Source organism: Macaca fascicularis, chromosome 17, assembly GCF_037993035.2.
Source record: "Macaca fascicularis isolate 582-1 chromosome 17, T2T-MFA8v1.1".
In the NCBI taxonomy this organism is placed as follows: domain Eukaryota; kingdom Metazoa; phylum Chordata; class Mammalia; order Primates; family Cercopithecidae; genus Macaca; species Macaca fascicularis.
In genome coordinates, this window is record NC_088391.1 from 69,663,930 (window position 1) to 69,677,655 (window position 13,726).

General features: G+C 36.8%; 1 protein-coding gene across 3 annotated transcripts in view; it reads right to left on the reverse strand.

Annotated features, from left to right (window-relative positions):
• The window catches only part of OBI1 (ORC ubiquitin ligase 1), a 42,834-nt gene that overhangs the window by 12,838 nt on the left and 16,270 nt on the right, over positions 1-13,726 (reverse strand). For all 3 annotated transcript variants that reach the window (XM_005586057.4, XM_074021612.1, XM_074021613.1), the window contains 2 exons: positions 11,452-11,700; positions 7,715-7,803 (listed from right to left, as the gene is read on the reverse strand). In XM_005586057.4, the coding sequence (XP_005586114.3) occupies positions 7,715-7,803; positions 11,452-11,700 (338 nt within the window). The remainder of the gene's footprint in view (positions 1-7,714; positions 7,804-11,451; positions 11,701-13,726) is intronic.

Here is a 13,726-nt window from a genome sequence, read left to right on the forward strand (position 1 = left end):
GCAAGAAATAATATGGATCTAAACTAGTGAAAATGAGAAGATGGATTACAGAGGCATTTTAAAAAGGTAGGCTACAGAGAACATACTAAAAAACACCAGGTGTGATATGAGAAGGAGTGGAGAAGCACAGAAGATTGAGGTTTTAATCTTAGGCAACTAGGTAAGTATTAAAGTCATTAAGAAGGACAGGAACAAAGCAAGAGGATAAATAATCTTTTGCATGGGATGGGGGATTATGGATATGATTTTTTAGATATACAAATTCCCCAATCCCAACTCTGGTCGTTTTATTTATTCTAAAAAAAAAAAAAAAAGGATACATGTGCAGAACATGCAGGTTTGTTACATAGGCATACATGTGCCATGGTGGTTTGCTGCACCTACTGACCCATCCTCTAAATTCCCACCCCTCAGCCCCCACCCCCAACAGGCCCTGGTGTGTGTTGTTCCCCTCTCTGTGTCCATGTGCTCTCAATGTTCAATTTCCACTTATGAGTGAGAACATGTGATGTTTAGTTTTCTGTTCCTGTGCTACTTTGCTGAGGATGATGGCTTCCAGTTTCACCCATGTCCCTGCAAAGGATATGATCTCATTCCTTTTTATGGCTGCATAGCATTCCATGGTGTGCATGTACCACATTTTCTTTATCCAGTCTATCACTGATGGTCATTTGGGTTGGTTTCATGTCTTTGCTATAGTAAATGGTTCTGCAATAAACATATGCAAGCATGTATCTTTACAGAATGATTTACATTATTTTGTCTTCCCATTCTTTATATGACACATCATGTCAAGGTAATAGATTTCGTTTAATCCTCACAATAATGCACCCTCATCTTATGTTAAAAAAAAAAAAAAAAAGACTTCAAGGTAAATTTATCCAATGTTATTTATTTATTAATTCAATTATTCAAAAAATATTTATCAGGTATCTTCAGATACTGGAGGCTTTGGAAATGAAGGGGATAGGCAGCAAGGAGCTGAGAGTTTAAAATGGAGCTTAGAGTTTAGAATGAAGGAGACAGAAAACAAACAGGTCACACAATTAAATGAACAAGATAATTTCAGACAGTGATAATGGCTGTGAAGACAATACTAAAATATTAATTGCTAATTATGGACTCTGTTAAAAGGGTATTTTAAGTTTTATTTCATTTAACTCTTACTATTACTTAAAACATAGGTAGTACTATTAACCCCACTGCACAAAAGACAAAAACTGAGATACAGAAAGGTTAAATATCTTCATCTAAATCACAGAGCTAGTAAGTAGACAAGATTAGTGTTCGGTCACACGGAGTCTGGCTCCAAGGTTTGTGCTCATAATCACCACGCTCTACTGTCTTACCCAACCACGATTTTATTATGGTCTTCTATTAAGGGAGTAGAAAGTGCTGAGTGAAAGGGCTGCTTTAAATTGAATGATCAGAAAAGGCTTTCCTTCATCTGAGGATTGATGGAAATAGTCATGTAAAGATCTGCAAGGAGAATATTCTAAGTAAAGGAAATAAACACAGCATGTTTTAGAAATAAAGTCTAGTAGAACTGGAGTAGGATGAGCTGGAGGTGTTAAGAATGAGATGAAGAAGAGGTGGCAGATGCAGACTAGCCAGTGAAGAGTCTGGATTTTATTCTAGGAAAACACTGAATAGTTTTAGGCAGGAGATTTAAATAATTTGATTTGTACTTTATTAAAAGACAGTTTTGAGTATGGTAAAAAATGAATTGGGTAGGGAAAGGAGGGACAAAATGGAAGAAGGGAAAGTTGAATCCAGGAAGTCTGATTCTAGAGTTAAGTTCTTAACCACCATGCTCTGTGGTAAATTTGAGGTATACAATCTCTGGTAAAGGCACAAAAAAGATAGATGAAAACATGAACCTGTAGTTCAAGAAAGAATGTGAGGTCAAAGATTTTGATTTTGTTTTGTAATCTCTGACATATAGGCTGACAATTATTAAAGCCCTAAGATAACTGATTTTAAATTTCATTTCTGATGGCTCAAGAAATAAAAATAGAGCAAAAAAGGAAGCAAGCCCAGGTCACAATCAATGAAGTCTATTCCTTCCTCTTCAGAACACTTCTTTTCATATATTAATAACAGGAAATATTACTTATTGCCCGGAGTATTTAGAGCCTTTATCCTCTCCCAAAGGGAGCTGAGGCATGGGTGAAGACTTGTCCATAAGGACAAGCCTTGGGGTTGCTGTGCCGTAAAATGAAATGCACTCAGGGAAACACTTATCAAACCCATAGATCTCACTAAAGACATAATGACAGAAAACATAACATTCCTGCATACATATTTATAGAAAGAAAAACCATTAATTCAATTATAACCAAGTTTGATACAAATCAGCTAATATCCCATACTATTAAGGTGAGTTAGTAGCTGAGGACAAAAATAGCTGCTCTACTAAATCTTCATAACAGTTGGTGACATAGCATGATCCCTGCCTCAAGTGGCTAGGAAAAAAAACAAAAAGTGGCACAACTGAACAGCGATATGGAGAGAGGGCATGGAACTTTCAGATGCTTTACAAGTCAATTCTTCACATCTCTTCAAATTAAAAAATCACTAAGGAACATCTAACTCTACCAATGATAAGTATATCCACATTGCTTGGCACAGTTTAGGAGCAGTAATTAAAGTCAAGGGAATTTAGGAATACAAGAAATCCAGTACTTAACTGTTCCCTTCAGCTTCTTCCCTTTCTTGATGTTTCTTACCATGTGGAGGTATGACACGCTTCACATTCCCCACTACATATTCAGACTGAGAACAGGCCCTTCTGCTTAGAGTAGAAAATGGTGGACATAGTGGAGTCATGCTACCAAGCTATAAAAGTAGAGTGATGGTGGTCACAATAGAGAGATGTAAAAATTACATGGACTTTTGCTCTGATAAATGTGAGAAGAAAGTTACTGTGCTTAACTGAGTAGTACCACAATATGTGGCTACTAGTACTGGAGAAAAAGGACTGGGGCTGAAGGGACCGCTTAGTATTCCTAACAGCACATGCTGTTTTCTCTCACTCAAATGCCTTTGAAGGATGAAATCTGCATTCTTCAAAGCTGGGCTTAAATCCTTTTTGATAAAGACCTTCCTTATCCCTGCAACCTAACCGCCATTCTCTGAACCCATACTGCTGTCTCTATTATTTGGCTTAATATCTGTTTAGCATTCGTTTCATTTATTTTCATGTCATGCCTTCATTAACTATGACTTTTCTGGAAGCAGGGACCATGTTTTGCTGGATTTTTTTCCCTTAATATAAACAATTTTAACCATTCACAGAAGTAGGGAGAACATAATAAACTCCCATTTACTCATAATGCATATTCAACAGTTATCAAGATTTTTGTCTTATTTCCTTTGTATGTATATCCTTTGTCTTTTGCTAAAGTATTTTATAGTCCATGTTTTAGGATGCATTTCTAAAAGAAAATATGGTGCCATGGACTAAATGTTTGTGTCCCCCATAAATTCTTATGTTGAAACCTAATCCCTAATGTGATGGTATTTGGAGGCAGGGCCATCAGGAGGTAGTGGTATAATATTTAAAGGTAAGGTTCTGGGGCCTATAGGTCAAAAGGTTCAAGCCCTCATAAGTGGGATTAATATCCTTAAAAAGATGTCCCAGAAAGCTCCTTTGTTCTTTCTGCCATGCGAGGATACAGCAAAAGGACACAGCTGTCTATGAAGCAGGAAGCGGGCCTCACCAGACCAGCTGGCAGCTTGATCTTAGACTAAGTCTCCAGAACTGTGAGAAATAAATTTCTGTTGCTTATAAGCCAATCAGTTTATGGTATTTTGTTATAGCAGCCCAAAAGGACTAATATAAATGGTGTTTTCTTAAGTAACCATGATACTTAAACAAAATTAACAGTGATTCCTTGGTATCATTTCATTTAATTCTTGCTTCATATTCAAATTTACCCAGCTGCCTCTAAAATGTCTTTCAACAATCAGTTTGTTACTAATCAGTATCCCAACAAGTCCACAGTGCATTTGGTTAAGTTTCATAGTTCTCTTTTATTGTAAAGCAGCACTCTCCCTCAATGACTTAGAAGAAACCTAGTCATTCTTCCTATTGAGTATCCCACATTCTCGATTTGTCTCTATGTTTCCTCAGTCATAGGAGTTATGTTTTTTAATTCATTTACTCAAAAGATATGTAGTAGGAGCAGCACGGAAGCCAGAATCCTATAAAATGCAGTGGCTGCAATAGTGACTACATATTATAGCCCTGGCTCAAACAGAACAAAGTCATAAAACAATTACACAAAGTGTTAATTATTAGCAGTTGTGACATGTGCTAAGGGAAAGGACAGGTAATAAGAAATCACAGCAAGGGAACACAACCTTCTTTAGGGGTCAGAGAGAGTATTTAGCTTGTTCAAAGCATCTAGCACAATGTTAAGTAAGAAAAAATTCATTATTTCTGGGTTAGCAAGTGGAGTAAGTCTTTTTCGTATATTACTCTTATAAACTTAAAGGTCATATCACCACCCCTTGAGCTCTGAAAATCAAATCCGAATCTCTTAGAAGTCCAAGTTAGGGGAAACCGAAGGGCCAAACAGGTGGCTTCCTCCAGGTGAAATAAATACATTTAGAAGCATAATAAGAATTCAGAAAGTGGCTAAATAGATAAAGCCAAAGGAAAAGACTGCATTTTCTGGACCATGAGTTTGGATATTAGGACAACGAATTTTTGGCAAGGAACAGGATGAATATTATTGAAACCTAGAAGAATATGCTTAGTAGGCTATCTGCCACATTGCTCAAGAGGGATTTTAAGTTAAAATCGAGGAAGGAAAAACGTCCAGCCAACACTTTCATTTTAAAAGATTATAGCATTGTTTTTAAAAGACTGTATGTAAAATATATTAGCTTTTATACAATACCATGTTCTTTAGACCAGGGTAAATATTATTTGAATCTCCTTTGTTCATACCAGATTTTAGTCAAGCTTTTGGGAAATAGCGTGATATCTGTTGGAGCATCTTAGAAAGAAATTCATTCTGCGATGGACTGAGTCATGTCCTCACCCTCCCCTCCAAATTCGTATGTTGAAGCCCTGACCCCTAATGTGTCTGTATTTGGAGATAAGATCTTTAGGAAGCAATTAAGGCTAAACGAGGTCACTAGGTGTTCTTTTAAGAGGAAAAGAGACCAGATTTCTCTCTCTCCCCCAACCATATAAAGACATAACAAGAAGGCCACCATCTGCAAGCCAGGAAGAAAACCCATATCGCAACCTGACTCTGCCAAATTCTGATGTGGAACTTCTGGCCTCCAAAACTATGGGAAAATAAATCTGTTGTTTAAGCCACTCGCCTATAGCATTTTGTTATGACAATCTGAGCTAATACACCTTCCTAATATTTTTTCCCTCTCTAGTGTGTAAACTTTAAAGCTCTCTCTTCTGTATGATTTGTAGAATATTTCTGCTCAACTTGTAGGATACATTGGAGACTAAGGCCAAGTGTATAAAAAAGTATACCCTGACACTTAACCAAGTAGAAAAGAGAAAAATAATTAGTCAAGGCACTTCCTAAACCAAGGGAATAAAATGGAATGGGTGATTTTTATTCACTGGCATTTATTTGTGAACTCTTGAAATGTCTTATTCTTTTTCATACAAATAGGAGCTCTCCTCAGGTGAACCAGATGTGGGTATTTTCAGCTGTGGTCAGCTTTTCTCTGAATCCCACTAGGGTTTGGTGATGCAGAGTAAACAAGGCTATAAATCAAATGCAATGCATTTAATACCTCAATGCATTGCAAATTGATCTGGAATACGGTTTTCAGCTCAAATCACTTTTTAAGTGAACTGTTCCCTTCCCCTGAAGGGAAGCAATGGAAGTTAAAGATGGAAAATCCTAAAGTTATATTGGATTCAGATGCGCAGTTCCTTTTTAGAGAGTTGAAAGAGGCCATGTTTCCTCAGGTGAGATTCTTCAGTTCTTTATCCAGTTTGACCCATGGATATTTTAAAACACACATCCTTGTGGCTGGCATTAAATGCGAAAGCTGGTGGGCAAGTTTTCAAGAAATAAGAGCTACAAACAAAATAGCTTTAGTTCCATTCAGCATGCTGTGGGAAATGGCTAATGGACAAGCATTACTATGACCAGCAAGGCAAGCTGCCAATAAATGACAGGCGTAGAGATTCAAACCACTACATAACAGTAACGCTTCCTAAGGTTATTTCACTAATTTGTCAAAGTAGGACATTATCTGAAGTGAAAGAAAAACGGGGTTGGAGAACACAGGGGAAGAAACTATTTAAACGTAAAAGCCATGCTTCTTTCTCATTGGTTAGTTATCTCTGCCTCCAGTAATTATGGTTAGCGTCCGCCATTTCCTGATACCACATCTGGTTTTACCAAGGGCAACATTTCCTGCTTTTCAAATGACAAGCAGAGAGCTATTTCTGGTAGGATAAATTTCTATTGTTTGCTTATTCCTGCACTGTCTTTTTCCATTAGAAAGAAATGAAGTCCAGTGGTTGGATGGGAAGAAAGTGTGGAGTTCTCATATGCCATCCCTCAGAGAGGTTGCTGGACATTGGGGGCCATATTGTCTTCTCATCTGTCATTTTTTTTTCCTAGAAAAAGAAGAACCTTAAGTGCTGCCTGCGATCTTTTCTCCATTTGCAACCCTTAAATCCCAACTCTTTCTTAAAATATTGAACAAATTGTTAAGCAGTCCAATGCTTGCAAATTCTTATCTTCTGGAATGGAATAGAAACTATTCCATAAGGGAAGAATAAATTCACTTAATTGTATAGTTTTAAATCAGTAAAAAATTCAATGAACAATGTCCTAAATTCTATTTCAGATAGGCTTTTTAGTGTAATGGTTAAGAGCACAGACTCTGGGGTTGGGCTATCTAAGGTCAAATGCTACTTCTTTTTGCTTTTTTGAGACAGAGTCTTGCTGGAGTGCAGTGGAGTGATCTCAGCTCAATGCAACCTCTGCCTTCCGGGCTAAAGTGATTCTCCTGCCTCAGCCACCCGAGTGGCTGGGATTACAGGCACCCACCACCACACACAGGTAATTTTTTTGTATTTTTTGTAGAGATGGGGTTCCACCATGTTGCCCAGGCTGGTCTCGAACTCCTAAGCTCAGGCAATGCACCCAACTCTGCCTCCCAAAGTGCTGGGATTACAAGCATCAGCCACCGTGCCCAGCCAGTCAAATGCTATTTCTAACACTTCCACTTGTGCAGATTCAGGTAAATTAATTTAATCTCTTTATGCCTCCATTTTCTCATCTGAAAACAGAGAATACTAATAGTTCTTCATTACAGGTTGTTGTATCTTGCAAAGAGAAAGAACTATATGAACATTAACTACTACTAAGACTATCTAAGAAAACAACTAAAGGGCATTACCTTAATCTCACTACTATGTTAGTACTATTAAACAGTTATATGTAAAACTAAGTCAATGCTCACTTGTGCTAGGTCACATTATTCATCAGATAAGAAAAAAGGATAGGCGTAAAATTCTTTCTTTAAAATTAGCCTTAACCGAGCCTAAAATTTTACCAACAACACGGAGTATAAACTTGACTTTTAGAGGCAAGCCATTCTACCTAAATCTGTATGATTAAATGAAGAATCAAGCAAAAAACAAACCCTCACAGCAGCCTAGTCTGAAATATTGACATAAACTGAAACATTGCTCTGTGAGCAAAATACATACTTTTGAGGTGATCTGTTATCAACTTCAGCCTTCAGTCGTAAATTCTCCCTCACCAGGCCACCATTTTCCAATTTCAATTTTTTATTTGCCTAAAAGAACAAATTGAAACTAAGCAAAAGCTAAAACAAAAGTGCCTTGTAAAAATTACAACATGAGCCATCTGTATTTTCTAGAGTGATAATATTATCAGAAAACTGAATAGTAGAACATGGCCTTCAGAAACTTAAAATCACTACTGGCAATGACTTCTGAAACTGTGAATACTACTAAGCATTTTAAATCCATATTCCCTAAGCACTTTGCAAATCTCCTATCCAGGGAAATAAACGAAGCTATGCTAGTTAGCTTACAGTCATTAAGGGACCATACTAATGGCAAACATATGTGGGATTTTTTTTCTTTTTCACATAACTGAATACTCTAGGCAAGGTAACATTATACCACATGCAGTATCGGCAAACTAATGCTGAAGAGTTAATTCATGAGCTATGAAATTCATTTCTGGGGTGCTGTTTAAAAATGTTTTTTTCTAGTGATAACAAATCTAATATCATTTAACCACTTGATTTTTTTCCTTCAAAAAGGCCTTTCCAATGTTCTGGCTCACAACTTCTAGGGCCCTCAAAATTGGATCGATCGATCCATCCATCCATCCATCCATCCATCCATCCATCCATATATATTTTCTGAAACAGAGTATTGCTCAGTTGCCCAGGCGGGAGTGTAGTCATGTGATCTTGGCACACTGCAACCTCCACCTCCAGGGTTCAGATGATTCTCCTGTCTCAGCCTCCCAAGGAGCTGGGACTACAGGTGTGTGCCACCACGCCCAGCTAATTTTTGTATTTTAAGTAGAGACGGGGTTTCGCCCTAGTAGTCAGGCTGGTCTTGAACTCCTGGCCTCAAGTGATCCACCTGCCCTGGACTCACAAAGTGTTAGGAATACAAGTATGAGCCACTTCCCTGGCCTGGATCAATCTTTTCTAATAAATTCCATGAATTGTTCTTTGATTAAACAAAAACCTTCCAAGTATGATTTTCTTTCTTGAATTGTGTAACACCTAAAAATTACCTAACAGGACACCAATTGCTAGAAAATCTAGAGGCTCAACACTGATTCTGGACACACTGAAAACTAGTGTGCTTAAATTTTAGAGTCTTCTTAGAAGCTACTTCCTTTAAATTCCCTACTTACTGCTTTTATGTATTACAAATAAAAATAACACTCCCTAGACTAGAAACCAACTTCACTAACCTGGGCAAGGGAAATTGTTTGACTAGAACATTTATATTCAAAGTGAATGGGTCACAAGAATAACTGTCACCAAAAAAGGTTTAAACCAAGAAGCCTTAAAAACGTATTTCAAAAATTTGGCCATTACTTTTATGAATTTCCAGAACTTCCGACTGTATTACTTATCTACCCACATACGCTGCATCGCAAGGATCACAGGAAAAATAAAGTAGAGAACATTATTGGGGGCATAAAGTCTAACTCCCTTACTTAGACCCATCCAGGTTCCCTCTGGGCTCTAGGCATCTGTTTATCTTTATGGATGCACACCAACCAGGACTGTGGAGAGTTAATTCTTTAAGTGATTGATAAACACCATTACTGCTTCTCTGAAGATATAAGGAAAGCCATTTACTTCCTCATATATGCAGACAATGAATTAAGCTCTCAAGCATAGCACCATAAGGGCAGGCACTTAGTGAATGCTTTTTGATGATGATGACAAACTTAAATTAGAAACTCATTTGATCTCCTTTCCCCTTCCCTGCCCCCTACCACTACTGTATAGCTGTATTTCGAAGTCTCTCAATAGTCCTTTGACTCTCTAATACTTCTCATTATAGGCTTGCTAGTTCCTCAACTATCAGAGATATTTTCAAGTTCAAGAGGGTTAGGTGAGTAAAAGTTATGAAGGGCAGAGTTCTGCCTACCTGTTGCACCTAAAAGAATAATGAATATTTCAGCTAACTCTTCTGCATTCTCAACACTGATTGGGTAATGACACTGGCCTCGTGATGGTTCAAAACTCATCCAGTCCAGGTAATATCAGAAAAAAAGTCCACGTCATTCATGCTAAGTAGTCCTTTATTCTGAATCTTTTGTATTCCTGTATTTGATTTATAGTATGTTATTATTTTGCACTCCACACTTTAGTTTTTGTCTCTGCAATCCATGTTTCTTTATTTAGTTATGTCCCCGTTTATATCCTATTAACTACTAGCATCACTAGGCATCGAAAATGGACTTATTCAATATCCCAAATAATTCTGAAGTCTCAGGGTAGCTTTGAGTATTGAATTTAACATGTGACCATTATAAGAGGAAAGGAAAATTAACTGTGCTTTATGTATTCTTCTTTAACATCCATCCCTCATGTCACCCTTATAAGCCTCATGTTCTAAGAAGTATTTACTGCCAAAACTTTAAACAAGTTTAATAACTACAAAGGAGACCATATATGCTTACCAATGGCTCAAGAAGAACCAGGGAAATTAAAGGGAACAAGGCAAATTGACAAATACTGTAATTTCCCAGTAGGCATTCCTTTTGGCATCCTCTTGTTTTCTAACAAATCAACGTACTAACGCTGGCCATCAATACCCAAAGAAACTACACACTTCCCCTTCCTACACACTTATAATACACTCAGTACAATTATGTCTGTAGTTTCTATTTTCTCTAAAAGCACTAGGTTCTCTTTTCTCCTCACCCTGGCCTTTTCTGAACCCAAACAACATTTATTTTATATGTGGAAGATAGCTCACATCTAACATCTAAGTTGCAGATATTTCTCTGCTACTTAACCTGAGGACCTCAGAGCCAATATACAGGAGAACTTCTTTAAAATACCATATGGATCTCATTAATAATTTTGGGAGATAAGACTTAGAAATTTCACACAGGAACAGTATTTTAAGGAAATGCAAATAGTTGAGTATGTGACTGCAGAACTGAGTACTACAAAGCCATCTCCATAGGGTACAAGAGAATTCCACTGTGGATAAACTTGAACTCAAGCTAAAGGCTGGTCACTTGGGTCAAGACAGCGTTGTAGGAGTTGACTGTAACATCTAGTGCTGATGGCATGAATCTTATCTCCCTTTCTAGGCTGAAAAATCCTAGAGGTTTGCCTTTCTCACCATGCTGTACCTTGTTCAAAGAATAATTGAAAAAAATGAACCAGTTTCATAAACCACAATATTCTTTTGCACGGAGTATTCTAAAGCAGCTGCTTATTGCTGTCCTGGAATTAGTCACTAAGCCTTTATTTATCTATCTACAATATTAAAAATAAGAGAGTGATAGCAATAGAAAAGATAAAGTCAAAACTTTTCCTTTCATAGGTGCAAAAATGAGTACGTGTTTTAGGTACACAAGGGAAGTCGCTGATACAAGCTTAAAAAAACTATAGCAAACCACAAAGAGGACGAAACAGAAACACATCCTTTAAATTGGCATTACTCTTCTAGAAGAAGATGCAACCTTATAAAGAAGCACTACAGTTTCTAATTATAGTCACAAATGGAACCACCTGGTATTTCTTGGCAGTTAATGATATTTAAATGAGAAAAAGTATTCCTATTGCATATAAATGCTAATCCAGAGATTCTGTCCTTTCCTCACACATCACCTGATGATGAGTCAAGATAATACGGCTATTTATGCTTTTGAAGGTACTTATTTTAAAAACAACCATAATAGATTTTTAAAAACCACAACTTACCTCCTTTAGCTTATCCACATCATCTTTCACTTTTTCATAGATTTCATTAGCTGTTCTGAGTTTTTTCTTCCACTCTGCTACAGTTTCTGGGTTAATTTTAGTTGGATTATCTGTGACTAGATGTTTGTCTTCATTTTGGTTGCCCTGCACCAAGGTTAAAGGATCCAGAATAGTTTTGATCTGTGACTCCAAGCTGAGATTTTTACTCTTAAGCTCTTCTACTTCTTTCTGTAAACAATCTATTTCGTCCTGAAAAAGCATTGCATAGTCATGAGGCAGGCATAGACACTAAACACATACATACATATGCTAAACTGAAGCCAACATGGTTTGAATTTTGTACTTAAAATTCTGTAGACACATAGATTCTTTACACATCAAAAGAGTTTTGTAGGGAGAAAGTCACATACAGTTTAAATTCTCAAAATGTGGCCTGACTGATAAAAATTGGGATTTATATTGCCTTCATTTTAATTCAATGTTAGTTGTCATTTTTAAAAATGCCAAACCTTTGATTCTATTTAAGATATCATCCAGAAAATAAGAAAAGTCACATGAATTCCAACAGGCAAGTAGATTCCATTTCAGAAAAAAACAAAAAACAATAAAAAACATTAAACTGCTTTACTGGGGGAATTTAAAAGTACATTGAGGGGGGGCTGGGTTAAAAAAAAAAAAAGGTACAGTTTGTCCCCACCTAATCCCCACATCTACAGGGGATTGGTTCGAGGACCCTTAGGGATACCAAAATCCATGGATGCTCAAGTTCCTGACGGAAAATGGCTAGTGATGTATTTGCATATAACCTATGTACATCCTTCCATACATTTTAAATTGGCTCTATTTATAATAACTAATACAATGTAAATGTCCTACAAATAGTTGTTAAACTGCATTATTTATAGTATTTTTTAAAATTTTCAATCTTGGTTGTTTGAATCCACAGATGATGAACCCTTGGATATGGTGGGCTGATTGTACAGAGTTATCAAGATGATCATGCCTGTAATTCCAGCACTTTGGGAGGCCGAGGAGGGTGTGCCAGCTGAGGTCAGGAGTTCAGGACCAGCCTGGTCAACATGGTGAAACCTCACCTCTACTAAAAATACAAAAAATTAGCTGAGTGTGGTGGCAGGCGCCTGTAGTCCCAGCTACTTGAGAGGCTGAGGCAGGAGAACTGCTTGAACCCAGGAGGCAGAGGTTGCAGTGAGCTGAGATCATGCCATTTGCACGCCAGCCTGGGTGACAGAGTGAGACTGTCTCAAAAAAGAAAAAGATGATCGTTAGGGTTTTGTTTGATATTTTCACTTCTATATTTGAAGTATGAGTGAAACCATCTATCATTTCCTTCTACTTTTCATTTCAGAATAATATCAGAATAATTTTTAACTTTTCTGGATTCTGGTTCTTCAATTACTACTGTTACTATTGCAAGTATTAGCTTTCCCACTCTGGAACTGTTTATTATCTTAAAAGCAGTCACTAAACATTTGGGTTAGAATTTCTTACTATGATGCCATTTATTCATCTATAATAAATATGTAACCTTAAATTGAGGTTTTTAAAAATTCTGTCAGAAAATAAACTCCCAAGTAGCTCAAGTGATCTTCCAAAGGATTTATTTGTTTACTATCTGAGTATGATATTCATTATATAAAAATACATTTTAGCATTAAATGTCACACAGATAGTACTACTTACTATTTTAAATTGCAATACATTTCAACTTAAATAGCATTTTTATAAAACAAGCAAATTCATATATGTGGGGAACACATATATGAATAAACATTTATTTAATAATGTATTTATGCCCCACTGCATTCCAAAAATTTTTGAGGCAGTTGAGGTAGCTTCCACGTATACAGTTAAACTGAAAGACATTTTGAGTCAAAAGAGGGGATCAATAATATCTCCTTCTGTAGTCAACACTGGGCTTAATGTGTGCTATTCAAAAGTGTGTGTATTCTATTTGCATGAATTTATTTGTAAAAATAGCATCACCATGTTCAATCATCCTGTTCATTCACCTTTAGACAATAATTAGGAAATAGCACATTTCACACTAAAATCTCTGTGCTGGCAGTTGACATAAGGTATAGTATTTACTTTACTAGCATTGATCAGGCTTATAATCATCAGTAATTTCATAGGCAGAAGCAACTCATGACTGTAGAGGTTGGACTGGCTTTCATAAGGAGATTTCCCTTTTCTCCCAACTTCTTCAGGAAGCAAATAAAAACGACATGTCTGTAGATGTACAAATTTTAACTTA